Raw genomic sequence first — 27763 nt, forward strand, 5'->3', positions numbered from 1 at the left:
ATTTTTCTGTATCTTCATCATCATGGATCAAATGTGTAAAATTAGGCTATTGTTAATGTATGATTCATGCATGAGGGTGATTCATCACTAATTCACTTTAATAAAGATACCGCCATGCAGGCTATTCTTGCCATCACCATTGAAGTGTGGCGTTCATGTGGTAATTTATTAACGATGCACACAATGCATTTATTAACGATGAATTCATTCAGATTTCAGTCATGTGGGCCAAACACCTACAAGGCAAAGTGCAGGGGTCCGATGTATTGTCAGTCGGACCGCATGCAAAGGTGGTGCTCTTGGCAACTACAAAGGTTGGAGTGAAGTGGGGTTATCACTCTATCTTTGGACATATAAGTTGGATATACATGTGAAAAACACAAGTGATGTTGTGATTTGATCACCACCTGATGTTAAGACAGATCAGGTGATGGGGGAGGCTGCAGGACAGACCTGAGTTGGGGGGATTTAACTGAGGCCCTTGTCCATGAGGTCTTTAACTACCTCCCCTGGGGAAGGCCTTGCTTGAATCCTCCGTTGTGGACGCATCTGCTTTGAATTGTCATCAGAGGTCCATTAGTGCCAAAAACAAATGCTGGTTGACACCAATGTAGAGGAGGATGTCAAAGGAGGCTTCTGCATTTACAGAAAGAAAAATGCAGGTGTGAGAGGAGTTCTAGGAGGCCATGGAGAGGGACTTTTGGTTGGAAAGAGGTTCTGACAACGCTACAATAGATGCCTACCTTAGATCTTGCCCAAGTGATCTTTAGGCAGATAACTGCTGACCTCAACACTCCTGAAAATGTCCTGAATCTGATTGATGTGCCGTCTGTGCAGGAGGTACATTTTGCGCCAAAGTTGGGTGAGATTCACCCTCAGAAACTGAATTCTCTGGATATTGCTGGGCTCTCTTGACACACCTCTTCCATGTTGCATGGAGGTAAGGGACAGTGCTTATACACTGGCAGATGGGGTTGATGGTTCCCATCCATCCATTTTCTATTCCTGCTTATCCTGTGCAGGATTGCAGGGGTCTGGAACCTATCCCAGCTCACACTGGGCAAGCTTAGTGTTTCCCATTAAAAAAAAAAAAAAAAAAACAGAACCGGGGGATCTGGTCCAACCGTTGGGGTATACCACTGCTCAGGGAAAGCCATGGTGCCACAAAAGAGGCTCCAGTCGATTGGTAAACTTCAGATTCGGGAGGAGAAATGCAGACTCTGTCTTAGGAAATGGACCAGCTCTTAAATCCTGTAAGGATACTGAAGGAGTCATGGGAGATTGCACATTTAGTCTACATGAATTTTGTGAACTTGAATAAGGCTTGTGAAAATTTCCCCCCCAGTGTCTTAAGGGAGTACCTGTGGGTTGACTCCATAGACCTGTGACCTCCAGCGTGGTCCGGGGTGATTGACAACATGTAAAGCAGCTGGGATGTGGATCAGAACCTTTAAGTCTAAGACTTAGGATTGCCCCATTCAGGTTGGGAACAAGGAGGACACCCTAGATCAACGTGGCAGATCCAGAATATACGGGTGGGACTAAATGTCCCATCAGGCCAGGAAACAAGAAGATCCTCCAAGAAGAGGTCGAGGAAGTGGCTGGATTTCTGCTCTTAAATTGTTGTGACCATGTTGCACGTTGATTGATAGATTCTGATTCGATTCCTCACAAGAATACAAAAATATTTCTACATGATCATCTGAAATGTCAAATCAAATTGTGGGGAAAATACTGAGTTGTTTTTGGCATGAAAATGGTCAAAGTCAAAACCAAAAAAATCTCCCAAAAACTTGTCTCAGTGCTGTTAAGATGCATTCTTGCATTCGCCTCAGCACACATGCATCTGTTAGAGCATGCTAGAAGAGCAAAAATCTGCACAGTGAGAGCGAACAGCTGCTGCGATAGGTTAAAAAAAAAAAAAAAAAGCCAAAGGACGCACCTTGGGTTTGGGTGGTTCAGTGGCAGGACCGACGCCCTCTTTGCTGAGCTCCATCCTCTGCTTGGCATCTGGATGAGCGCCCATCCCGTCCGCTGGCATCATCATGGGGCCTGAAAGATAAATTATGAGTTTATTTATGAAAGGGAACATCTATCAATTTTGACAGGAAGTGGGCTGTACAATCTTACCTGAGGACGGGGCATTGTAGGGGTGTCCCTGTGGCGTCATCCTCCCAGAGTTGCTGCCTGGTTGCTGGCTGAAGGGACCTCCAGGACCTCCTGGACCTCCTGGGCCTCCAGGGCCCATCCCTCCCATTGGTGCCATGCCCGGGAAGCTGCCCTGCCTGAACACCACAGAAGAAAAAGTAGGTTTAATTATCAAACCGAGGAGGCAGTGGCTCGCATGCAGAAGGTTACGCTGTGGAAGATGAGGAATAAAGCGTCCGTCTCCGGGACTCCGTGCAGTTAGAGGAGACAAAAGGTGCTGCTGGATGACGGCCGAGAAACAAAGAGAGAGAAAGAAAGAACTGAAGAGTTTATTTGATCTGTTATGGTCGTCTCAGGTTGCCAGCTGAGTGATGCTTACATTTTATGATTTAGCTGCATCATTTTGTTTTTGTGATCAGCCGTTGATCAGTTCAGCTTAATTTCATTCCCATATCTCAACAGAAATTAAGCCTTTTCAATAAGACTCATGGAGAATGTCACGTAGGCAGAATTTTGTTATGAAACTTGACGTGAGGTTTATCTATTGTCACTGGTTCTGCTTTCGTTTTCACTGTTCTCTATCCGCTCTGGTGACGTCTTTGGGACTTCCTGGAGCTAAAGTTGATCTCTGATACTTCAGTAAATCCAAGTTCAGGTACTTTCAAGGGAAGTGCAGTGCTGTCAACTATGACTGGTCCAGCAGATGTAACGTCATAATATCACAACAAAGGGCAAAGGAGGTTCATTCGGCCTTCCTTTTCCATTGTATTTTACAAACCATACCAATAGCTGCCAAGCTTCAGGACAGACGTCACTGTTACACTTGAAGACTCACAGAGTTCTTAATAATTAAGATTATGGGAAGTACCAGGATAAGGATTGTTTATTTCCTGCAGTAGAAAATGGCTTATAGGTGTAAATTTGTATGTTTGTTTATGTCTCTGCTTTGTCAAGACACAACTGTTCAGAGTTTCTGTTCAGTTTTACTCTGACTGAGTATAAATTAAGCTTTAGCGTCTGTGGATAAAATAAAAGTTTTATTTCCTGATGCAGGAAACACATCATCAGCAGCCCCTCTGAAGCCATGCAGTACCAGTCAGAGGACAGGAAGTGGTCTGGTTAGTAAAACATCCCAAACACTTTTCTTTGTGTCTATCCAGAGCCTGACACATACTCGTCACACAGCGCTACCAGGAATCCAGCTTTCATTGAGAATAAACCAAATGGGCCAAATAGTTGATGATAATCAGTTGACCGATAACAGTCATGTGGTATCATTTATACCGTCAAATACATCAGCTCAGGTCACCTGTGAATAGTTTTGTGGATCGTAGTGAAACAGTACGCATATGTTTCATAGTTTCTTATAGTTAGTACTGAAAACGTTCTGACGCATGACCTCAAAACAGGCTTTGTCTAAAAAAATAAGAAAACCCAAACCTAAAGCCCAAAGTAACGTTTTGAAATGTCTTGTTTGTCTGACCAAGAGTCCAAAACATAAAGATAGAATTAACTATAGTGGAAGAACCATAAAAAGCAGCAAATTCTCACATTTGAAAACCTGAAATCCTCAAATGTTTGACATTTTTGATTGAAAAATTACTTAAAAGGTGCAGTGTGTAGAATTTAGTGGTATCTAGCAGAACAGACTTGTCAGAAATGGAAGATAATATTCATAAGTATGTTTTAATTAGTGTATAGAATGAGCCCTTTATATCTACATAGGGAGCTGGTCCTCTTCCATAGAGCCCGCCATGTTTCTACAGTAGCCCAGAGTGGACAAACCAAACACTGGCTCTAGAGAGGACCTTTCTCCTACATGTTTGGATGCGGAGGGTGAGGTGAGGAGAGTCGCTAGATGCCACTAAATCCTACACACTGGTCCTTTAAATGATTCATGGATTATCAAAATAGCTAATCAATTAATCGACTAATTGTTGCAGCTCTGTCTAAAATGACAACACACTACAAATAACAAAGATGGTAAATGAGGCGCCACTTCAGAAAAAATTCTGGACTTTACTGAATTGTCATGACTGGCTGCAAGTGTGTTTCTACCTGCCTGTTTTTATTCAGATTTTCAATTTGGGTTCAAAAAAAAAAAAAAACAACTGAAGGAACAAAAAAACGATTGAAGAATATCCAAACATAACAAAAAAGTGTTTCCTGTTGTCTGAGATATAAAAGTAGTTGTGTGGATAAAAAGCAAATGTAAACAAACTAGCATGTGACTTAAAACGTCACTGACAAAAACATCTCTGTGGAGTGATGATATTCCCGACGAGTTTTCCATCGCTGGGCTTCAACTGACGCTCTTTAAATGACATCATCTCGTTGTATCCTCTTCTTCTGCGACGGTTTAAAGGCACCAACCAGAGAACTAGCGCCACCAGCTGTTTATCTCCTAATATCCACACAACAATTTGAATTTTCTTTTTGCCAATATTCTTCAAAATTTATTTGAAATTTCTGCTAAATTTAGATGGAAACCTGGCTTGCGTTTTCTGTATCCGTCAGGCTCCGACAATCCGACACCAAACCTACCCATAATGCTCAGGGGGGGTCTGCACGGCGGGTTGGGGCTGAGAATTGGAGCCCTGCTGAGGGTGATGAGGAGGAAGAGGAGGAGGAGGAGGATGATGGTGGCGAGGGTGAGGAGGTTGAGAGGGGTGAGGGGTAGGAGAGAGGGTAGGTCGACCCCCGGGCCAGGACTGGTTGTGGTAGACGGGGGAATGAGCAAAGGGAGGCCTGGAGGAGGGGATGGAGGGAAGTAAAGAAGCAACAAAAACTATGATTTGGTTCAAAGTGTTGAAATTCAGTTAAACCTCAATAGATTTGATAAAGGGATTGATAAAAAGCTATCAAACCCTATTATTAATACTATCAGGCCACATTATGACTTCTTCAACAATCAAACTAGAAACAATCTGACGTCTTCAATTTAGTACAAATCCTGAAAACAATACAAATAATGAGCTCTAACAGTCAGCTGCTGATAAATAAAACCTAGAAGATGCACAAGATTCATATGTCGACATTTTGAAAATGAAAATATAAATTTGGTTCTTTGTCATCTCTCAGATCATCCTTGAAGAGTTCTCAGAACAGTCTCTGCTCTCTGATAAAAGGTTGGATTATCTCTGAAGCAAGTCTCAAGTCTTTGCAAGGAGATTTTCATAGATTTTAAATAAACCAACGTCTGCCCTGAGGTAAGGAAATCAATCTAAAACCTCTAAAACAGACTGAAATGTAAAAACACTGTACAGTCATTTATCATAGCAAGATCATTTTTCACACGACCACATTTACTTTTCTTGATATGTTGTGAATATTTAAACTGACTCTGTGAAGTTCCTAAATTTTTCTGGATGTTCTGGACTTTCCGTCTGTCTTTGACTCACCTGCCCTGAGCAGCAGCAGCAGCAGCAGCAGCGGCGGCAGCGGCGGCGGCAGCAACGGCGGTGGAGGAAGAGTTGGCACTCGGCCCGGCGTTGGGGCCGACCTCAGGTGGTTTGCGGCTGCCGTTGGGCCCCGGGGGCCCCATGCCCTGCCCAGCGGGCTGTGGCATACCGGGGGAGGTGGGGGCCATGGCGCTGCCTCCGGCAGGGTAAGGCCGGGCCCCTGCGCCGGGCCCGGGTCCGCGACCTGCCGGAGTAGAGGGGCCCTGACCGTGCATGGGACTGCTGGCGTTCAACCCCAGGCTATTAGCCAGACCGGGTCCCGGGCCGGGGCCGCTGTAGTTGGCACTGGGGGCCCCACCGTAGTGGGGGGGCCGGGGAAAGTTACCTGAGGAGAGACGATAACAAGATGGAGGACACATCAGATAGTTTCAGGATTTAACTGTAACGACAGTCAGCTTGACATACTTTAAATAAAGTTAGAATGAAAACAAACTGATAAAATCCTCATTTATTTCACTGTTCTTACTTTTTTTAACTAGAGACACATTTTTCAGGCTGATATTGATATTTGAAAGTTTAGAAAATCCAGTAATGATTTTAATTTAATATAAATTAATATATCTCTATATTTAATATAGATCAATATATCTCAGTGTTCATACAAAGGTTCTGGTAATGTCTTTGTAAAGGGTTTCATCAGAAGTCCATTTGTCCCATTTCTCAATAAACTCTGATTATTGTGAGTTTTTCTCTATCAAACATCTCCTCAACCATGTGCAGCTGTTGCAGTTCTTACATTTGGATGATTGTATTTTGAATAACACAGTTTCAAAACATATCTTTGGCTTTTCTGAACTTCAACTTCTTGTCATTTATCAGCTGATTCGTCAGTCGGCTGTCATGTTTACAACAGTTTTTCCCTCCAGGTCACAGTGTGTACCTGGGGGTCCATATTGGCTGTAGGAGGGGCCTCCCTGCTGGTAGGAGCCGTGATGCATGGGGCCCCCAGGTGCTGGGTGAGGGGACATGGGTGGTGCTGACTGCTGGGGGCCAAACTGGGGCCCTGGGGTGCTACGCTGCATGGAGGGAGGGAAACCTGAGAAAACAGCAACAGATAAAAGAGGAGGTGAAAGACGGATAAACACACGTTTATCTTTCTATACTTGTGAGGATCCTTGTTTACTTGATACATCCTTGGCCCCGAATTTTAACTTTTAACAATGAATAGAATACTATAATAAACAGATAAAATACAATGAAAGATAATAAATTCAACAGTAAACTAAAAGACAAGTCTATAAAAGTGACTTAAAAGAAGATCATGTGTTCACTTCCCTGATCTCCTCTGGCAGGTCATTCAAAATGTTCAAATGTTCAAACACAGGTGTTACCTCTGTCCTGAGTCATGGCAGACTGGGAAGAATGAGGACCAACATCTGATCCTGGACCAGAGACCTGAGGGGTCAGCTGAGAGCCTGAGACACACAGAGAGAGTGTTAATACGATGAGCTGTGAGACTCAACGGATTAATAAAAGAACCTGATCTCAGGTTTATAGTCTGGTCTACCTGGTCCGCTGGCAGCAGGGGAGAGCGGTCCGGATCGCGACCCGGCGGGTGATGGCGAGGGGGAGGGGGAGGGTCCGGTTCTGGCGGGCGGGGGCAGTCGGGGGGAGACATGAGGGGAGAAGGGAGAGCGGGTCGGGGTTCCCTGGTCGCCCTGAGCGCCGGCAGAACCCAACGCTCCTGAACTCACTGCCGCCTCGGTGCCGGTCGGCAAGTCATCGATAGAGCCGGAAAGATCCTGAGAGAGAGAAGAGACACACGTCAACACACCTGCTCGTTTTATTTTATTTACTGCGTCATGGAACTGTGTTTAAACTCTTTCCTAACATATATCCGGTCTGATCCGGCGGGTTCGGGGTGGTGGGATTTCTGAGTCATCGTTTAACGCGACATTACGGCGTAACGGACTTACAGGAGGATCACCGACCAGACTTCAGCGATGGATCATAAACGCCTCGTTCGGCAGCTCCTAAATGAGCCGAGGAGGTGAAAACAGTCCAACCAAAACCCAACAGAACCGAGTGGAAACTCTGCTGCTGCTCTGATTCTGCACTTTCCAGCGATTCAGTGTCGGATTCGATGCAGAAAAAAACATCAGCGGCTAACGATGAAATCAGCTGTGAGGGAGAAGTTTCAAATCCAGCTTCTGTCACGACTGAAGGGTTGTTCGTGTTCGGGTATCGAGCTGCACATTAATCAATGGACGGAAAATTGATCTCTTTAGCTTGTGGACTGTTGGTCGGCCAAACAAACAAATTGAGGATGTAGGTTTTTGTTTTTTTTTAATTGAAAGAGAATTAAAACGATTAATTGAGAAAACAACCAGCAGATTCATCGATAATCACAATAACTGTTAGTTGCAGCCCTGTTAGAAAGACAGAAAGAAACAGATGGAGAGCTAAAAAAAAGAAAGACAATAGAAAAAGAAGGAAAGACAAAGAAAGGCAGAAAGAAAGAAAGAAAAACAGACAGACAGCGAGAAAGAAAGAAGGAACAATGGAAAGACAGATTTTTGATTTTACAAAGGCCTTTATTGAACACTACAAAAGCTACACAGACAAAGGACATCAGCTACATAAAGTGTCTCATCTGCAAGTGAAAGAGAAAGACAAAAAAACAAAGATGGAAAGAAAGAAAAATAATAGAGAATAAAGAAGGAAAAGAAGCTGATCGGTTCAGTTTCAGCTCTGAAACAAAAGAACGACTTCAGAACTCTTCCCACCTCTCGCGGCTCTCGTGCAGCTTGTGTGATTTATGGTGATAATCGCCGTGTTTCACAGTACGACGTACAGAAGCACAGACGCTCTTCGTGTTTCCTCCACGGAAAGCGAATCATCCTCGCTCCTCCCCCGCCCGCCTCTTCGCCAAACCAATTAAACAATTAAACATGGAGGAGTTATCAAGCAGCGAGCGGAGGGACACGCGGCGATAAACTAATAATTAAAATATAACGAAGTGTTGAGCTACGGAGTCAAAGCAGAACAACACTTTCTAATAATAGTAATAATTTCCTGGAAACACGCAGCTGTACTTTCTCAGGATGGTTTCAGGACGTAATTAGCTTCTAATTAACGAGAAAATGAAACGTACAGACAGTGTTTAATTGGTTCTCTTCCAATTAACGTATTCCAATTAATTTGTAAAAGTGTTTTAGGCCGAACGCAGCTGAAATCTGTCTGCAGGCGACAAACAAGTCAACACACATGCAGAAATAATAAAGTCTAATAATTAATTCATATTTAATTGGATTTAAATGGAACTCCTCTTTCAAGGAAACTGCAGAAACGTCTGTTTTCATATAATTTATACCGAATGACATCGTTGCTTCCAGGAAATATGATTCTCTTTCTGTTTGTTGTGTACAGACTAAAATAACTTTACTTTAATATGGAAGGAAAAGTCTGAATCTGAGTCAAGACCTGAAGTTATAATGAAGGAAAGAAGGAAAGAAAAGAGAACGAGAGTCAGATAAGGAAGGAAAGAAACAGAGAAGAGGAGGAGAGTCAGAGAAAAGGAGAGATGGACAGAAGTAAGGGGGAAGGTAAAGAGAAGGAGAAAAGGAAGGCGGACAAGAAATTAGGAAAGGAAAGAAAAGGCAGGAGGAAGAGTCAGAAGAAGAGGACAGAATGAAAGAGAAAAGGAAATGAGGAGAGTCAAAGAAGAAGGAGAGAAGGAAGGGAAGGAAAGGAAAGGAAAGGTAAGCAAAAGAAAATAGAAGAAAGGAGGGAAGAAAAGAAAGGGTAAGAGTCAACGGAGAGGTGAGGAGGAAGGAGGAAAGGAATGAAAACGAGGGAAGAAGGAAGGAAACGAAACAAGGAGGAAGAGTCAAAAGATGAAGTTGGAAAGATAAAAGGAAATGAGGAAAGGAAAGAAAAGATGAGGAGAGTCGAAGAGGAAGAGGAAAGGAAAGGAGGAAGGATGGGAGTCAAAGAAAAAGAGGGAGAGGAATGAAAGAGAGGAAGGGAAAAGAAGAAACGATGGAAGGAAAGAAAAGATGAGGTGAGTCAAAGAGGAAGAAGAAGGAGAGCAGCATTGCGCTGAAATCTCCCATCTGCCCCTGGGCTTTGGGCCAGCCAATCACAGCGCAGTAACCCATCCTCCCTCCCTCCGCCCCTTGCCAACAGCTCGGCCAATCAGCTGCTGCGCTGCTACCACACACACACACACACACACACACACACACACACACACACACACACACACACACACACACGGGTGTGTTCTAATTATAGTTTCTCTGCAACCTCCTCATCTCTCCTCTTCCTCTCCTCCTTCACCTCCTCATCTCTCCTCCTTCACCTCCTCCTTCACCTCCTCATCTCTCCTCCTCCTCCCCTCCTTCACCTCCTCATCTCTCCTCCTCCTCCCCTCCTTCACCTCCTCATCTCTCCTCCTTCACCTTCTCATCTCTCCTCCTCCTCCCCTCCTTCACCTCCTCATCTCTCCTCCTCCTCCCCTCCTTCACCTCCTCATCTCTCCTCCTTCACCTCCTCATCTCTGCTCTTCCTCCTGCCCTTTGTCCTCCTCCTCTTCTCACATTCATCTCCTCTTTTCTGTCTGTTCTTCTCCTGGTGCCTCCTCCTCTTCCTTTACCTCCTCTTCCTCCACTACTTCGTCTCCTTCTCTTCCTCCCCTCCTGCTGCCTTTCTCCTCCTCCTTTCTCCTTTTCACTCATCTCTTCCTCCTGATATCACCTCCTTTCTTGTCATGTTCCTCCTTTTTCTTGACTTCCCTCTTTCATCTCCTCTTGTTTCTCCTCTTTTCCTACCCTTCCTTCCTCCCCGTTTTCCTCTCCTCTATCCCTCATCAACTTTTCCCTCTTTCCGCTATTCCCTTTCCTATTTCATCCTCCTTTTCCACTCCTCCTGCCTTCTTTCTCTTCCTCCCCCCCCCCTCTTTCTGCTTCACCTCCTCTCCTCCTTTCCTTCTCCTCAATACCCCCCCTCCTTTATTCTCCATCTCCTCCTCCCTTCCTTGTCCTCAATTCCCCTTCTTCCCTTTGTTGCTTGTCCTCCTTTGTCCTCCTCCCCTTTCCTTCTCCTCCATCCCTCCTCCTCTTTCTCTCTTTATTCCTTCTTCTTAGTTTCCTCCTTTTCCTCTCCTCCTGTCATTCTGAAACTTTCAGGATTGATTTAGCTCTCAGTTTTCCTCCATCCAGACTCCTTTAATCAGCCTCCACACCTCCTCCTCCTCTCTCCTCCCTCCATCCCTCCATCCCTCCATCCCTCCTCTCTCTCTCTCTCTCTCTCTCTCCTCTGTTAGTCAGCCACTGTTGTTTTGTAATTTAAATATTTCTCTTGGCTCTGCGTCACAGCGGCTCTGGATGCAGGCTGAGAGCGCATGAATCACTGCGTGTGTGTGTGTGTGTGTGTGTGTGTGTGTGTGTGTGTGTGTGTGTGTGTGTGTGTGTGGTTGCAGCATTATCAACCCTTCACGTACAGTAACACAGATATGAAATATAAAATTAACAGTAAGTTGATGAACTAACACATGTTGAGAGTGTATCCTAAGCCTGATATATATTTTTAAACATGAAACTATATAATTTATGAGGTGTTTTTTAAAGATTTACGTCTTCAGGAGGAACCAATGAGCTCAGAGCTGAGAGACACAGACAGTAAAGACGGAGGAAACTTGGTTTGATTTCTATTAAATAAATACAGGTTATCATTATATATCCTTTAAAAACCAGCCGGCACCAACCAGTGTTCTTCCTGTATTCATGGTGAAATTTCACACGATCATCCTACGTTATTGTGGAATCGTTTTTTGAGTCATCTCCTCCGTCTCTTCATTCTTCAGAGGACATCTACGTGAAAGGTGCTGTTGTAAGAGTAGCTGTGTGGTTGAGCGAGTTGTAGAGCGAGCGGTAGAAAAGTGACGGTGAATACGAGGAGCAGAGGAAAAGGTTAGTGGTAAGCTGTCAGTCTGGCAGTAAATGTTCAGTACAGGCTGCAGAGTGTCTGTTAATAAATGCTCAAGACCAAGAAAAGTCTGTTGCTTCTCCAACTGCTGGGAAAGTGAAGGAGGTTAGCTCCGTAGTTAGCTTAACCTGACCAGGCTCACTTAAGGTGGTCTAACCTTTAAGGCGGACCAGCTAATTCTCATTTTAGTGTCAATCTCAGCCGTCAACTTAGGGGAAACACTGCCAACTGAACGTGTCCATGAAAGAAAGAGGAAAATCAAAACTGTAAAGTCAGTCAGTCTGTAAAAACGAATATTAATCAAAGAGAGTTTTAAAATTTCAGGAAAGCCACAATCTCTCAAATTTTCAGCTGCTACTCAGCCAGTTCAATAAGTATCAAGGCAAGTATAAGAATAATAATCTGTTGATTATATTCTCGATTAATAGATCAGTCGTTTGGTCTGTATAATGTCAGAAAATGGTGAAAAATGTTGCTCACTGTTTCCCAAAGCCCATGACAACGTCTTCAAATGTCTTGTTTTGTCCCGACCAACAGTCCACAGCTCAAAGATATTCAGTTTACTGTCATAGAGGACTAAAGAAACCAGGCAGGTAAACGTGTGGACAAAAACCAACATAACTTCATACTGCGATTAAACTGCAGCTTTTTTTATCTACTACAGCAACATATCTGCTCTGTAAATCTCGTCCTATGTTCTCCTTTAAGGAAAAAAATCTCAAAACCAAAAAGGCAGAAATTTATATTAAATTTTTGGATTTCATGATGGCGCCCCCTAGTTTTACATTTTTACAATTAAATATCTTTTCATCATCTGCTTACGTAGTTGGAGTCCTTATTTCCATAAAGCAAATAAAATCAAATAAAGCAAATAAAATCTCTGCATGAATGAACGTGTTGTTCTATCATAAGCAGAGCAGACGGTCACACTGAGCCTGATTGCATCCTGCTACACAACACAAGAACCACAGACTCTCAACAACAACCCACATTAGCTTTCCTGCTAAAGTCTCCTTCTCATCTAACTTATCTAACTTACGAACATGAACACACATCTTGTCCTGCAACTTCACTTGTTGAACGAGCCGCCAAACAGTTTTCTTTTGTAACTGAGAGAACTACTGAAAAAACAAAACAAAATGAGATGCTAACAGGTTCATTTTCTAGAGACACTGATGGAGCTGGAGATCATTTTTTAATCCTAATTGGGCATTACATTTTTTTTAAAGGGTTAATTGAACTAAATAAAATTTGCAGATGCAGACAGAAGTTTGAACAGAAGTTTGAATTCTTATTTAAATGAAAATGAAAAAATGAAAAATAATGATGATGCAGTTTAAAGCCAGAGAAAGGGCACATGGAGCTTTTATTCTATTACTATGAATCTGAGCAGAGATGATGAGAGACAGTCAACGAAACTAAACCAACCACCAATCAGCTGGCAGCTTCACATGTTAGAAATATTTAAACTAAAAAGAAATTAAACATTAGTCGGAGCTGAAGATTGTGAAGTTATTAAAGTGTCTGTGAGGCCTTCGGGTGCAGCCGACTTCTGCTAAGTTTTTTTTATTTATTTTCTCTCCCTGCGACCGAGCCATTTTCCTCTCTGCATGTCGCCATGGCAACTGCATCAGCACCCTTACTTCAGAAAGGGATGCTCCAAAGAGAAAGAGAGGGAGAAAGAGCAGACAAACAGAGAGAGAGAGAAAGAAATAAAGAAGAGAAAGATGGAAGAGGAGAAAAAATAAATGTGAAAGAGGGAAAGAAATTTTAATAGATGGTCAACTTTACATCATTCTGATTGTAGTACAGACATGCAGTATGTCTGTTGTACTGTTCTGGGTTTTTTCCTCCATCCCAGTAATAAATTACAGTTGTAATTACCTAGTTTTTTCCAACGAACTCGCTAGTTTAAGCCCTTTTTTTTTTTTTTTTTTTTACACTGTGTTTGTTAACATTTCGTCTAATTGGCTCCATTAAAAGTCTGCTGAATTAGCTGTTAGCAGCTCCTGTTTGCAGCGTAGCCATGGATATACAGACAACTATCACTGGATCACTTTGATACTGAAGAAAACTGAGAAATGTGGTGATTCTCAGGCAAGTTCAGAAGCTTCTTTTCTTTTCTCTGATTCCTGAGCGGATTTATGGAGGTTTATTGGTGATGCACATCAGAGATAATGATATCCTCGGGAAGTGTAAGTCACACTGAATCATATCAATATGTGTTTCATGTCTGTTTGTTCTGATTTGACTGAGTTACGACTCCGAGAAGGAGGACGAGTTTTGACATTTGTCTCTTTTGGCTTTGTCCTGCTGAATGTCTGTCGGTTAAAATGCCGTCCAGAACCACGAGTTCAATTATTTCATTCCCCAACTCCTCCCTGTGATGTTGATCCTGTCTGAATGGAGATATAGGTATAAATTATCCTAAATCATCCAAATTATTGCAAAAATCATAACTTTTGGGCAGCATTTTGTTTAACGTCTGCATTCCCAACTCTGATTACCTTCCAGAGATGCTGTCTAGACATCTAAAAAACACATTTTCCTTCAACTTTAGTCAAGTTGCAAATAGTCTTCTGTCTTTTGACTATCTGACTTTTACTATAAAACTGTCTAATAATCTTTTTATATTATTTATTTCATGTTATTTATATATTTTCATTATATATTTTTATATTATATACTATATTTTTATTAATTCATTTTTAATGTTATATATGCAGAGTTGTATGTGTTTTTTAGGGTATTTCTTAATCTCATCCTTTGTTCTTTTTACGCCTGCTCTTGTAAAGCACTTTGTACTGTGCTACAGTATATAAATTAACTTTATTATTATTATTGTTATGGCTGCAACTAAACTTATTTTCATTATCGATTTATCTGCTGATTATTTTCTCAGTTAATCAGTCAGTTGTTTGGTCTACAAATGATCAGAAAATGATGAAAAATATTGATCACTGTTTCCCAAAGCCCAAGTTTACATCCTTAAATGTTTTGTTTTGTCCACAACACGAAGATATTCAGTTTACTGTCATAGAAGACTAAAGAAACCAGAGAATATTCATATTTAAGAACCTTGAAAAAAAAATTATGTCAGCATTTTTTCTTAAAAAAATACTCAAAACGATCAATTGATTATCAAACTAGTCAGCGATTAATTTTCTATTCAGACCAAATGAATAATCAAAAAGATTAAAAATTAATTAAGGACTCTCCTGACAGCCTGTGCTCAGGGTTCAGTGAAACACATGTAAACGCAGGGCTGAAAACACGTTATAAACATGTTTTAAATGAAAACGACAGATCAGCGAGTGTTCACACAGGTCACAGAGGACACGTCGGTATCTCACTTCAGCCGATCTGAGCCAGCGGGACGCATCAGGCGCTCGGAGCGTGATCCCCGCGGCTTCAGAGAAAAGAGGACGAACGACATTATCGACAACAACGAGGAGCTGCAGAGCAATCAGCGTCTGCAGGCAGCGGAGAGGTCTGAAACCCCTTCAATCTGTCGCACAGTCAGAGTCTGAATCACAAACACCGAGTCTGACGGAAACAAACAACTCCTCTGTTCACATAATGCTTATAATTTTGTCAGCTATTGCTTTATTTAGTCTTAGTCCTTTATCAAATGTCCTTGTTAGTTTTTATCATATTTAGTTAACCTCAAACTGTTTTTTTAGTCAAGTTTTAGTTGAATAAAAGTGACTATTAGTAAGTATTTAAGTATAGTTTTAATCAATGAAAACTGTCAACATTTTAGGCTTTTTATCCATCAGATTATATTGAACATTTCAGTCATTCTTCTCACATTAGATTGTATCTCATCATTATCTGATGATAAAAAACACAGGTTGAATGATTAAGAAGGCAGCTTTGCAGAAAGCGTCTGGTCTGATGGGATCAATTTAAGGAAAACATCCAGACATGGAAATGATCTGCATATTTATTTTGAACCGACACGATTCGACAACTGAGGCCCCAAAACTCCCTTTAAAACTATTATAAAACAACGAGAGCTGTAAAAAAAAAAAAAAAAAACAATAAAACATTTTCAAATCAGTTTTTTGGTTCTGCATGACAAACTTACCTTTCTGTTCTGAAAAAGGGAAATAAAAGTAGTTCAGTCATAAAATTGAAAAGAATACTGTACACACACACTGCGATCTGCTTGCATTAAATAACAAAATAAATAGATCTGATGTCAGTGAAATTATGCCCCATAATAATGACATAAGGTTAACAAAATTGCTGTCTGGCAAGCTAGTTCACATGGCATCAATATTAAAAGGTTAAAAAGGGCAAGGTTTGCTAGAATAACAACAACTATGATAAGTAACATTATACAATACTATTTTAATCAATACAGCTGTGTACATGGCTCACGTTTCACTCGCACTATATACACGTAAACACGACCTCAAGTCTGTTTCCCTTTTCATGCGTGTAACTACAGTCAGTGTGTTTTGGGCTCTGAATGCTTCCAAAACGTGGGTGACCTACACTCAACACTGCACCTGAACGCCTCCAGTGTAGAAACACAGATGGAGCATCGCTGCTGCTCTGCTAGCGTGCTGCTAACGCTAACTCCTGTGAGTCTCCTCTCCTCAACAAAAATAAAGAGAGATTTGGGTAAAGTTTTTATTTTTTACACAACATTTTACTCCCCTTTGTTCCTAAACAATACTGCATGTTGATATAATCACAGTGTTTAATGACGTCGATGCTGTCTCGTCATAGTTTCGTCTTGGTCATTGACGAACACATTTCGTCATAGTTTTTGTGAATGATATTGACATAACTTTACATTTGTTGTCTTTGACCCTTTATGATGTTGGTTTATCTGAATCAGGACAGGAAGTCAGAGCTCAGAGGCTCAAACAGGGCTGAAAATAAAGTTTGGTGATTTGAGGAAGAAAACTGACGGACCACATAAACACTGTGAGGAATTTCAAAACAAAAGCCTTTCTCTTGTCTGCTGCTGGGACCTCAGGAGGTTTAAGTTGAAAATGATTAATGATGATGATGATTGATTAATCGACTAATCTTTGCAGCTCTAATTTTGGCTAAAATGCTGAAACCCTGCATTGTCACAGTAATTTTTTTTAAATGTCGTCTTCTGATGACTGCAGTTGTTTTTAACTCGAATACGATCATAAATGTGAAAACTGAAAATCAGCTTGTGGTTTAAAACTCACCGGCAGGCTGGACGGCCTCTCCTGCTGGCTCAGACTCATCTCCTCGTGGTTCGGTTTCCCAGGAGTCATTGCAGCGGATTGGCCCCGCCCCCCGTACGCCTCCTGTGGCACCTCCTGCGGCGAAGCAGACGAAAGGGAGGAAAAGTTCAGACTGCGAAACACTTGGAGCAACATTTTTATTCTCACTGGAATCAACTACAGAGAGCTGAAGTCAAACCAGAACATCCAGGTTCTGCTCCAGAAGTAAGAAAACCTCATTAAAAAAATCTCATTAACATGTAAAACTCTGCTAATAAGTAAAAATCCAGACTTTTCCAGACAGTATCTCGTGTGGCTCGATCCGTACGGTCAGATAAGGACGGGCGTTTTCTGAAAAACAATCTAATATTGTTGTTTATTCAATAATTATACTTTTAGCAGCCTTTAAAAGACACCATTTCCCATAAATCCTAGACATTTGTAGGCTCGACAGAGGAGACAAGTCCGTAAGTGAGTGGAGGGGTCACGACGAGTTCAGACACGTCTGTAATAACAGCAGGACGGAGAGGAGTGAACACTGTACAAGTCTTTACACAGATTACAGCTACAAACATGAACGATGACTTTAGAGGAGAGTGTTGTTGTAGTTCTTTTAATGAGAGCTGTAGTTCTTTCTGCGCGTACAACAAAAACGTTGTTTAAACCTGCAGTTTACATATAAATGAACGTCCGTTACATTCAAGCCTTTACCAAACGAGTTCACACGATGCTGATTAAGCCTATCACCACCAGATAAACCTCTCTGTATTTCACAGCATACAGAGTTTTTAATCTGGTTTGACGTTCCCTCGCTGACCGCTGTATGGGTCTGCCTGATAAAATTATGAATTTCAATCTAGATTAACTGTTTTCGTCCACTAGTTTTTATCAGAAACAAGTAGTTAACAAAACACTGATGAAATATTATCTTTTAAGTTGATATGGGTTGAACTTGTAAGTCTAATATCCACTCTCTTTTAGCTCTGTTTCTGCTCTCTACCAACTCCTGAGGGAAATATCTGGCTCTTTATTTGCTAAATGCTCCACTATGTTCACCAGCTAGTCTACAGCTAACTGTGTCTGTTTGCCGTTTGGTGCTGAGCAGGTAGTGCACAGTGAGTGTTTAGAGCTTCTTCTCTGAAAACAGCCGCCTGCTGCGGCCCGAAAACGTCGCCGAGAGCTCTGAGAGTGAACCAGAACAGTAAAACTGCAGCCTGACAGCTAAACAATGAGCTGAAACTCGTTATAAAGCTCTGTAAAGCCGAGGTGTCGTGGTGTGAAAAGATGTTAAAGAGTCATTAAAGATTGAACACAGACTGCGTGCGAGCTTCGTGCGTTGTGGTCCAGTTTTCCCTCCAGTGTGACTGCAGGCTGATTATTCTGTTAATAACTGTTGATGTGAATCTAACTACTGATGCTGTTCACTTCACTTCCTTTACATGTTGTTGTCTCTGCTCAGCTGAGCTGCTTATACGGTCTTGCGGGCTGATGAAGAAGATAAAACAGCAGCTGAAGGTCAGGACTTCCCCTTCATCAACACTTCACTGCAGCTGCAACACAAACTGAACCGACTGATTAAATATATTTAACCGAAGACGTTTTCTTCTCCTGTATGAATGATTTTATTTTCCTTATTCTCTCTTTCTTCTCTTTTTTTTTAATCTTACAGCCTCCATCATCAGTTCAAATATTCGGCTTGTGTTCACGTTTCCTTCCTCTTTGTAATTTCTGTTTTTAAAAGTGCTACAGAAAAAAAAAAGTTTGCTTGCTTGTGTTCTTTTCTCTCACTTTGAATCATCTGTTGTGTTTTAAGTCCTGCAGAAATTAAGACTTTCAGCTTTTGGCCACTTTTTAGTTGCTACTTGTCTATCCCACTTATTTAAGTAAAGTAAAATATTTGATGGCATGTTTATATGTACATGAGAAGCGTAATCCTTCTCATTTGAGACAATAAATTAGATCATTTTCATAACAGATTAATCTGCCGATTGTTTTCTCGATTAATCAATTAACGGTTTGATCTGTAAAACATCACAAAAATGTCCGACATACAGCCCAAAACCCCCAAAACATTCAATTAACTATAATCTAAGATGAAGAAAAGCAACAAATACTCACATTTAAGAACCTGGAACCATCATATTTTTGGCATTTTGACACAACTTTCCCTCCTCTGATGCCATCACACCCACAACAACATCTAGTGTTTTTACTACACAGACTGACGCGGTGATGCTCGTCAATAAATGAAACTTCTCATGAAGGCAGAAGACTGTTGGTCAGACGGTGACGTTCATCGACACCAGTTAGCTTCACTCTGATGGTTCGTGTCGAAGTTCAGAGGCGCCAGTCAGTCAACTAGAGGAAGGCGCTAAGGATAGCGCTTCCTTCTTCTATTTATTGAATAAAGAGTTGTTTTTGATCGATAATCGATTGTGTGTTGAATGTTTCTCACCTCTATCAGTCCCAGTTTTCAGTTTATTCCAGCATAAAAGCATCTATTAAGTAACAGGATGAAAGGAGGCTTCTGAGATGTTGAATCATCTGAATCTACTGGTGGAATTCATTGCTCGTTTTAGGGACAAAATCGGTTTGTGAAGACATTTTTTCGCAGCGCGGTCAGGGATGTCTCGACCTTGTTGAGGTCTCTGGGGTTTTAAGACGCCGCAGGAAGAGCTGACGGCCTTGCCAGCAGTAACTTTAAACTCTCCGGAGGCCTCGTCTGAGCCGTCCCCCCCCCCCCCCCCCCCGAAATACCCGCTTTTATTTCAGCCTGGTCCAGAAAATTGCAGAAACTCGGCGACAAAGGACGAAGGCGGACAAATATCAGAGCTGTGATCAGAGAGAGAAGAGACTGACTGACCAGAGCCTGAGTCCATCACCGTCGATCCTGTTTGAATTGTTAGATATCAAAATAACAGTGGCCTTTATTTAAATCTAAGTTTCATATTTGACTATATTGTTTTTAAAGCAAACTCGAAGCTTTTTCCATCTCTTTCACATTAAAAGCCTTCAACAGTTCAGAGGGAACAATCTCCTCCCTATAAAGGCTTTTATTGTGAAACATCTGCAGGAAGTTTAATTTACAGAAACATAGAGTTGAGAAAACAGAGTGTGTGTTAAAAAAAAAAAAAAAAAAGAGAAGCGTCTCAGTGTGGTCGTACCTGCTGCGGCAGTGGGCGGGGCTGCATGTACGGCGGCTGGCTGGGCGCCGCCGGCTGCTGCTGCGGGGGGCTGAAATATGGCGGCTGACCCGGCTGACAGTAACCGCCCACGTTCTGCTGCTGAGTGTACTGAGAACCCATCTGAGGAGACAAGACGACAGAGTGGAAATGCACGTCAGCAAAATGAGCATCACTGAACTCAACTGTGACACCAAGCCAAGTGCGGTGGATGGCGAGCAACCGCCATGACCACGCTATGTTCATGTTTTTTCTTTTTTTCATGAGGTAACTCTTGTTTTACACTTCAGCGCATGTGTATTAAATGTCCAGCAGCTCCTCCACTTGTGCACTGAGTTCTCGCTCCTGGAGTTCCACCAAGGCTCGCACAGGCCCCCCTCAGCTAGCATCCAGGCTAACAGGCTAACATGCTAACCTGGCTCCCAGCCAGGGTGAGCTGACCGGGGGGTCGGTGCTGATGCTCGGTAGTTACAAACACACCTGTATGAATACTTTGTCTCGTTTATATGTTTAAACTCTCTAACCACCAATCATACAACCAAAGAGCGTCCAGCCAGACTCCATTAATAAATCCCAGGTTTAAGGGGACGCAGCTGTAAGCTAACGTCGTTTCCTTCCACAACACGATTTAAAGTGTTTTGTCAGGTACTGCTGCTCCATTTGGCCGACACATTTTGATGTAGAGCCCAACAGCTGCAACATACAGACTGTTCAGTGAGTAAAATCCAAGGCGATCATGGCGTAATACACATTAATACATACATATTAATAGAGCTGATACTGGTCGATAATATCAGTCAGCTGATATATCATTCAGGCTCTAATTAAAACAGATTTAAAGGAGAATGTTCTCTCTAAAAGTTTCCACTCTGCTGAACTCTCTGCTGTATTCCTGGAAAACGACCTATATACAATATTTAATTTGCTGAAAAGCTCCGACTTCCCCTGAGAGTTCAGCGTGTTCTCCGTCTGTCTCTGTCAGGAATAAGCCTCACACTGTTCCACGATGCTCCAGGAACAAAACTCTTTAATATCAAAGAGTCGGGACGTCTTCTGACATAGACAACCCCCCCCCTCCAGTACACCACCATCACCACCCACTATGACCTCAATAATAAACATAAAGTAGAATTATCACCTTTCTGACAATGTCAACAAAAACTGAAAATGTATAACGTTCATAAAAGTAGAATTTATGGCAGAGCTGTTGTGTTGGATTGCATTAGTGCTTGTTGAGAGCTGTTTTTTCATGATTCTGTTGGGAAAAAAAGGAAAATAAATATATGATTTTGGTGCTTTTTTATTAGGTGAGACCATTAAAGAGGTAAGACAAGAGGATTTCCCCAAAAATGTCAGCCTGCTCCTTTAAAGTAAAGGAAGAATTCACAGGAAGGTTTGTGTCGGAGTCTCTAAATGTTCTCTAACAGGAAAGAAAACCTCCTGAAACCAGAATCAATCTGACCTGTGGAGCGGTGAAGCCGACTGGTCGACATCCAATTTCATCTGGAATCAGAGAGTTAATGAAGAAGCGGTCCCGGGGCCATCTGGGGCCCTCGCTCAGATAAAAGTCATTACATTTCCTCTCTCTCTCTGTGTGCCTCTGCGGCTGTCTTCATCTACCTCGGTCTGGTGGGAAAGCCGGCAGAGATGACAAACTGACACCGGTTCCCTCGGGCTGAACGAAACAAAGCTGTCAGCTTGTAATGATGTAATAACGGCGCCGTTACTCCGTGATGACAATCTCTGTTCGGAGGAATCTGTGAGACGACATCAGAGGATCGCAGGTGGTAAAGCTCCGGGGCGGTGGGGGCGGGGCGGGCGAGGGGGGGGGGGGACAGATCTGTATAATCTACGACCGGGGAAGAGAAACTACAACAGAGACGAGAGGAACTGTCTGCAGAGGATTCACCTGAAATCTGCTCAACAACAGCAGAAACTGTCAGGTTTCCTCGAGTCTGAAAATTATTTGTTTTAGTATTTTAACTTTTACTAGAAAGTTTAAAAGGGAAACAGAGACGAGAAAAGACTGAACCCAGAACAGTTGTGTTTACATGGTGACACACTGTACACCGCTGAGCCACGATGGATAATGATTGTGTGAAAGACGATCATCGAGTCTAAAATTATGCATTTTACCTCCGATTTCAGCAACAACAGAAGTGTCTGAAGCAAGAATATTAAAAGTTTATTAGACAGATTTAGAATTGTATTTGTCACTATAGACAGTTTTTAAAAAGAATGAAATTAAGGCTCCAATGATTAGCCGACTCATTGATTAGTCAATCAAAAGAAAATTAATCAGCAGCTGTTTTTTTTGGCGGGGTTTTCTCTCTTGATTCTTAACTTATTCCTGTACTTTATTAGTGTATTAATCTTTGCTTTTATATGTGAAGCACTTAGAATCACTAAATAAACTTTGATTTGAGTTTGATTTGATAATCAAATAATCGTTTGAGAACAAAAATGCCAAAGATTTGATGGTTCCAGGTTCTTAAATGTGAGAATATGATGCTTTTCTTGCTCTTACATAATAGTAAATTGAATATTTTAGGGGTTTCTGGCTGTTTATTGGACAAAAAAAAAAACATTTAATGATACCACCTTGTGCTCTAAGATATTTTGGTGGACACTGTTCACTCTGATGTTTTAGAGACTAAATTAAAAACCGATTAATTGAGAAAATAAACAAGAGATTAATCGATAAGGTAAATAATTATTAGATGTGGCCTTGGATGAAAAATAAATAAAATAAAAACTGATGCAGCAGAACCAGAGATATCGTCTTTTTTATTCCACATATTATTCTTCCTTGTCAAAACCTGGTGCCTACATTACCCACAATGCACCTGGAGATTTGTGGAGTGTCATCTACATAGCCTCCAGCAGAGATGAGCAGCTACAGGGCTACAGAGGTCTGGTAACCTCACTTCTTCCTAACTCCACATCCCCAGATGTTTTTACTTTTGTAGTCTTCAGCCCCGACCGACGCTGACTCAAGTGACATCATCAGTGACATCAGCTCCCTCTGGAGACACAAAGGGCTTTATACGACTTTTTACACATAAAACACCTGGAAACACACGCTGAGGTGGAAAATATTGCAGTGTGCTGCAGGAATGTTTGTGTGGAAGATTCAATACTTTTTTTTTTTTTTTTTTCCACCTTGTAAATCCACTGTTACTGTCATACAGCGACCTTTCAACTCTACAGGAAGGAAGTGGTTCATACCTGATTTTGAGACTCATGTTAAGGCCTGCGTGTTGCCAATACTTTCACAAAGCTCTCTCCGAATTTTTATTAAGATTTTAAATTGTCTGAAGAAGACATGAACACATGACAAAGAGAAAATTATTTCTCTTTCTGGTTCATCATTTCCAAAGAAATGTTGCTTTATGTTCTTGTTTGTGAAGCATCAGAGGCAGCAGTGGTGGAAAGTAACTAAGTACAATTTTGAGGTATTTGTACTTTACTTGAGTATTTCCATGTGATGGTACTTTATTCTTCCACTTCACTACATTTCAGAGGGAAATATTGTACTTTCTACTCCACTACATTTATTTGACAGCTTTAGTTTCTTTTCAGATGATGATTTGACACAATGGATAATATAACAAGCTTTTAAAATACAACACATTGTTAAAGATGAAACCAGTGGTTTCCAACCTTTTTGGCTTTTGACTTCTTACAAAAAGCAGTGTGTAGTCGGGGTCACATTTCACATGTCTATGAGTTGTTAACAGCTCCACCAAATAGTGATTTTTCCCTCTAAACTTCTCACATGCTTTCATTTCAATAAATGTTCAAATGATCCAATATTTCACCAAAAATCAAAGATTAGAGAAAAAGTCCAAAAACTGAAAACAGATTTGTGTATCAGAACTTTGTTTTATCTTCTTTTCTCTCCCATTAATCATCTCACGACCCCTCAGATTTATCTGCTGACCCTTTGGAGGGGCCCAACCCCTAGGTTGGGAACCACTGGACTAAACTAGCTAACTGTATATAAAGTAGTTGAAACTAGCTCCACCTCCAGCAGCTACAACAGTAACATGCTGCTCTAACACTGATGCTTCAGTATTAATAATATAATGATGTCATATATAATAATATATCAGCCAGAGGAACCAAACCACTACTTTTACTGCAATACTTTAACTACATCAAGCTAATAATACTTATGTACTTTTACTTACGCAGGATTTTTCATACAGGACTTTTACTTGTAATGGAGTATTTTTACATTTCTGTATTGATACTTTTACTTAAGTAAAGGATCTGAATACTTCTTTCACCACTGTTCGCTAGTAAACCCTGATGAACTTAAGAGATTTCAGCATGAGACTCAAACCAGCAGTCTGGAGTCTAAAAATAGCCTCAGCCCAGTCTGCACCAGGAATAGCCTGACCCGGCCCGGCCTGGCTCGCTCTGCGGCAGCCATGTGGTCTGTCACCATCAATGGCTGTGTTGTGCTGCGGTGACGCTGCAGATGAATCAGCAGCTGAAACTCTGACATTCATACCAGCTTCACTGTGGCAGGAAACACTGAGGTCAAAAAAACACAAACTACTTCGACTGTTTCAACAGAGAACAACAGACGAACTGTGGCTCTAAGTGTTAAGAAGTCAAACATGACAGACTGTGACGACTCATATGATACAACAGCAGGTCTCAGAAAGAAGAAAACAGCTCGGCAGCAAACAGATGCAATGGCAGAGTTGTGCCGGTATACAGTTTTAACTACGTACACCACCAACTATTTCCATAATCGTGACTGTCATTGTTTTCAAGAGACACTGTGAACACACAGCAGCTCTCCTGCCTTCATTAGCAGTTTGATTTTGTTTTGCCACAAGGAAGGAGCTTTCAACTGGTCAAACTGTCAGTGCAGCTTGAGGTAGCCATGACTTTCTAAAAAGGGTTATTTTGGCAATTTTCTATGTTTTTCTTATTGTCAACGAAGCTCATGTTTGGAGCCAAACCAACAATGAACTGAACAAGTCTTGTGTGTGTATCCAAAGCCTGATATATCTTATTCCTCTGTGCCGTAGACCTCCGTTGTTGTCCAAAAACTATTTAAAACACATCAATGAGCCACACTGCCGCACTGGGTGACATGATCCTCCATTATGAAGAGTTTGGTCACGTTAGTTTGTTTAGAAACGGCTCCAAAGACTAATAACAGCGATCACAGTCTCCGGAGAGTAGTTCTGTGTAAGGCAGACACCACTGAGCATGTGCAGGAATCAATCAATCAATCAATTTCATCTGAAAAAATACATAAATCTAAGCGTAACGGACACTGAGCTGCATTTAAAGTCATTTCTAGTCGACCATCTTCAACTTAAAAGAAACAAACAAACATTTTGTTCACAGTTTAAACTGTTTTTTCGAGGCGCCACCTACCTGCTGCTGAGGGTACTGCATCCCTCCCATCCCCATCTGCCCTCTGCCCGGCATGCCCATCGGGTATCTGTGTGGGGAGGGGGAGCCGTAGGGCTGGCCGGGGTACGGCGCCCCCTGCTGCTGGGAGTACGGGTTGTTGCTCATGCCGTAGAGCTGAGAGCGCTTCATCGTCATTGGGTCCATAGGCGGCACCTGAAGGAGACAAACGATTGGACGATGAGTTAATCTGTCAGTGATGCAGGTATACAGTCTGATTTTTAGCTACGCAGTACATTTTATTAAACACTGACATCTCAACAATTATCAGATGGATTGCCATGAAATTTGGTACAAACATTCATGGTCCCCCAAAGGATGAATCCTGCTGAGTTTGATGATCCTTTGACTTTTCCTCTAGCACCGCCATGCGGTTAACATTTGTGTTTTGAGTGAAATGTCTCAACAGCTATTGGATGGATTTAAGGCTGCAACTGTAATTAATCTGTCAATTATTTTCTTGATTAAGTGTTTTGTCTATAAAATATCATTTTCTGACATTTTATGGACCAAACAACAAACCAATTAATCAAGAAAATGAATGAGATGAATCTATGATGAAAATAATCTTTAGTTGCAGCGCAAATAAATTTTTCAATCATTTTATAAAGTTAAAAGTGACGTCTTCAGATGTCTTGTTTTGTCCGACCAACAGTCGAAAACCCAAAGATATTCAGTTTACTGTCATGTATGCCAAAGAAAAGCATCCTAACATTTGAGAAGCTGAAACCAGCAAATTTTTTTGGCATTTTTGTTTTAAGGGTATGACTATACTGGTCATGGGTTTCATACACTTTCTGTAATAAAACATCTAAAAGCAAAAGTCTTACCAGATGGGGGACCCTGGGACAAAATCTTATGAAATGGGGGTCTGTGGTCTATTTGTGTCAGTTTAGGGGTTCTTGATGTGAAGAAGTATGAGAACCACTGATCTAATAACCGCTTAGTAGTTTTTTAAGCAAAAACGCCAAACATTTGCTGGTTTCAGCTTCCCAAATGGGAGGATTTTATGGTTTTCTTTGTCTTTTGTGATGGTAAACCAAATGTCTTTGGGTTTTGGACTGTTGGTCGGACAAAACACAACATTTGAAGACGTCAACTTGGGCTGTAGGAAACTGTAACGGCCATTTTTCCACTATTTTATGGAAAAAAACAACTCAGCTATGAATTGAAAATACCCTGCACATTAATCGATAATGAAAATAGCGGTTAATTGCAGCCCTGGAGGACAGTAAACACATCACAACCTAATGTACCATCAGGTGGGTCTCAGGGGGCTTCACTGAGCCAAAAAATGACAGCCGAGACTAAACTCTCCTGTCAGAGAGGATTCAGCTGAAGCAGCACTTAGACAAAATATGAGCAATCCAAAAGCCTGTGAGGCCACTTCAAACTGGAGTCAACAGTCATGCCTGGGCACGCTTTAATATTCACACACACACAGTGTATTTGACACACTGACATAATAGTAGGTGTGAAGTGACTCCGTGAGAACAGATGTTTTCTCTGCTGCTCAGACGGCTGTGGCTAAAAATAGAAACCTTTTATGAATTTCACACACACACACAAAAAATCCAGACATTTAAGCTCCTTCTTTAATCTTTGCTGTGAGTGTGGATGACACATTTCCATCAGTCAGCTGAGGAGAGTAAATAAAAATAAGAACAAGTCAAGCAGGTCGGGAGCTCTGCCAAGTCCACACAGCTGGCTGCTGTCAGAAAGGACGGTCAGCTGTGAAAGACCTGATCAATAATCCAGATGTAAACAGAGGGGGGGCTCAGCTGACAGCGATGCTCAGTGTGAGAAATGACTGAATCTCAGATAAGTCATAAAACTCTGCTCTATTAGTAAGAGATTAAAGCTCCATTACCTTTAATAAATCGATAATCAATCCACACAAAGAGAATTTTTCTTACAACTGTGATGTTTTGGTGGAGAAGTTTTGAAATTTAACTGAACTTAAACTTAGCTGAAATTTAATTGTATACTTAGATAAAGAAAATGTGAAATCTACAGATTTTGATAATCTAATAATGGTTTTAGTTATTTTTTAAGCAAAAATACCAAACATTTGCCATTTCCAGCTTCTCATATGTGAAGATTTCATGGTTTTCTTTGTCTTTCATGATGATAAACCGAATGTCTTTGGGTTTTGGACTGTTGTTCAGACAAAACACACCACACCAGACATCGACTTGTGCATTGGGAAATTATTAAGTCCATTTTTCACTATTTTCTGACATTTTTACAGACGAAACGACCCCTCAATTAATCAAAAATGCCTGATCTTTCTTCTATTGAATGCCTTGTTCTAAAATGTAAACCTCCATGTTCCATGACGGTGCTTCTCATCTACCGGCCCCCCCCAAAACCAAACATCCTTCCTCCC

The 27763-nt window shown here is 41.5% G+C and overlaps 1 protein-coding gene across 1 annotated transcript in view; it reads right to left on the bottom strand.

The window, feature by feature from the left end:
* arid1b (AT rich interactive domain 1B (SWI1-like)) overlaps positions 1-27763 on the bottom strand; it is a 57100-nt gene that overhangs the window by 19172 nt on the left and 10165 nt on the right. Inside the window, exons 2-11 of the mRNA XM_042390096.1 lie at positions 25339-25530; positions 19918-20058; positions 16736-16849; positions 7117-7351; positions 6941-7024; positions 6490-6645; positions 5550-5934; positions 4693-4896; positions 2131-2285; positions 1943-2052 (exon numbers count right to left, since the gene is read on the bottom strand). Coding sequence (XP_042246030.1) covers positions 1943-2052; positions 2131-2285; positions 4693-4896; positions 5550-5934; positions 6490-6645; positions 6941-7024; positions 7117-7351; positions 16736-16849; positions 19918-20058; positions 25339-25530 — 1776 coding nt within the window. The remainder of the gene's footprint in view (positions 1-1942; positions 2053-2130; positions 2286-4692; positions 4897-5549; positions 5935-6489; positions 6646-6940; positions 7025-7116; positions 7352-16735; positions 16850-19917; positions 20059-25338; positions 25531-27763) is intronic.

The sequence above is a fragment of the Thunnus maccoyii genome, chromosome 17 (assembly GCF_910596095.1).
Source record: "Thunnus maccoyii chromosome 17, fThuMac1.1, whole genome shotgun sequence".
In the NCBI taxonomy this organism is placed as follows: Eukaryota; Metazoa; Chordata; class Actinopteri; order Scombriformes; family Scombridae; genus Thunnus; species Thunnus maccoyii.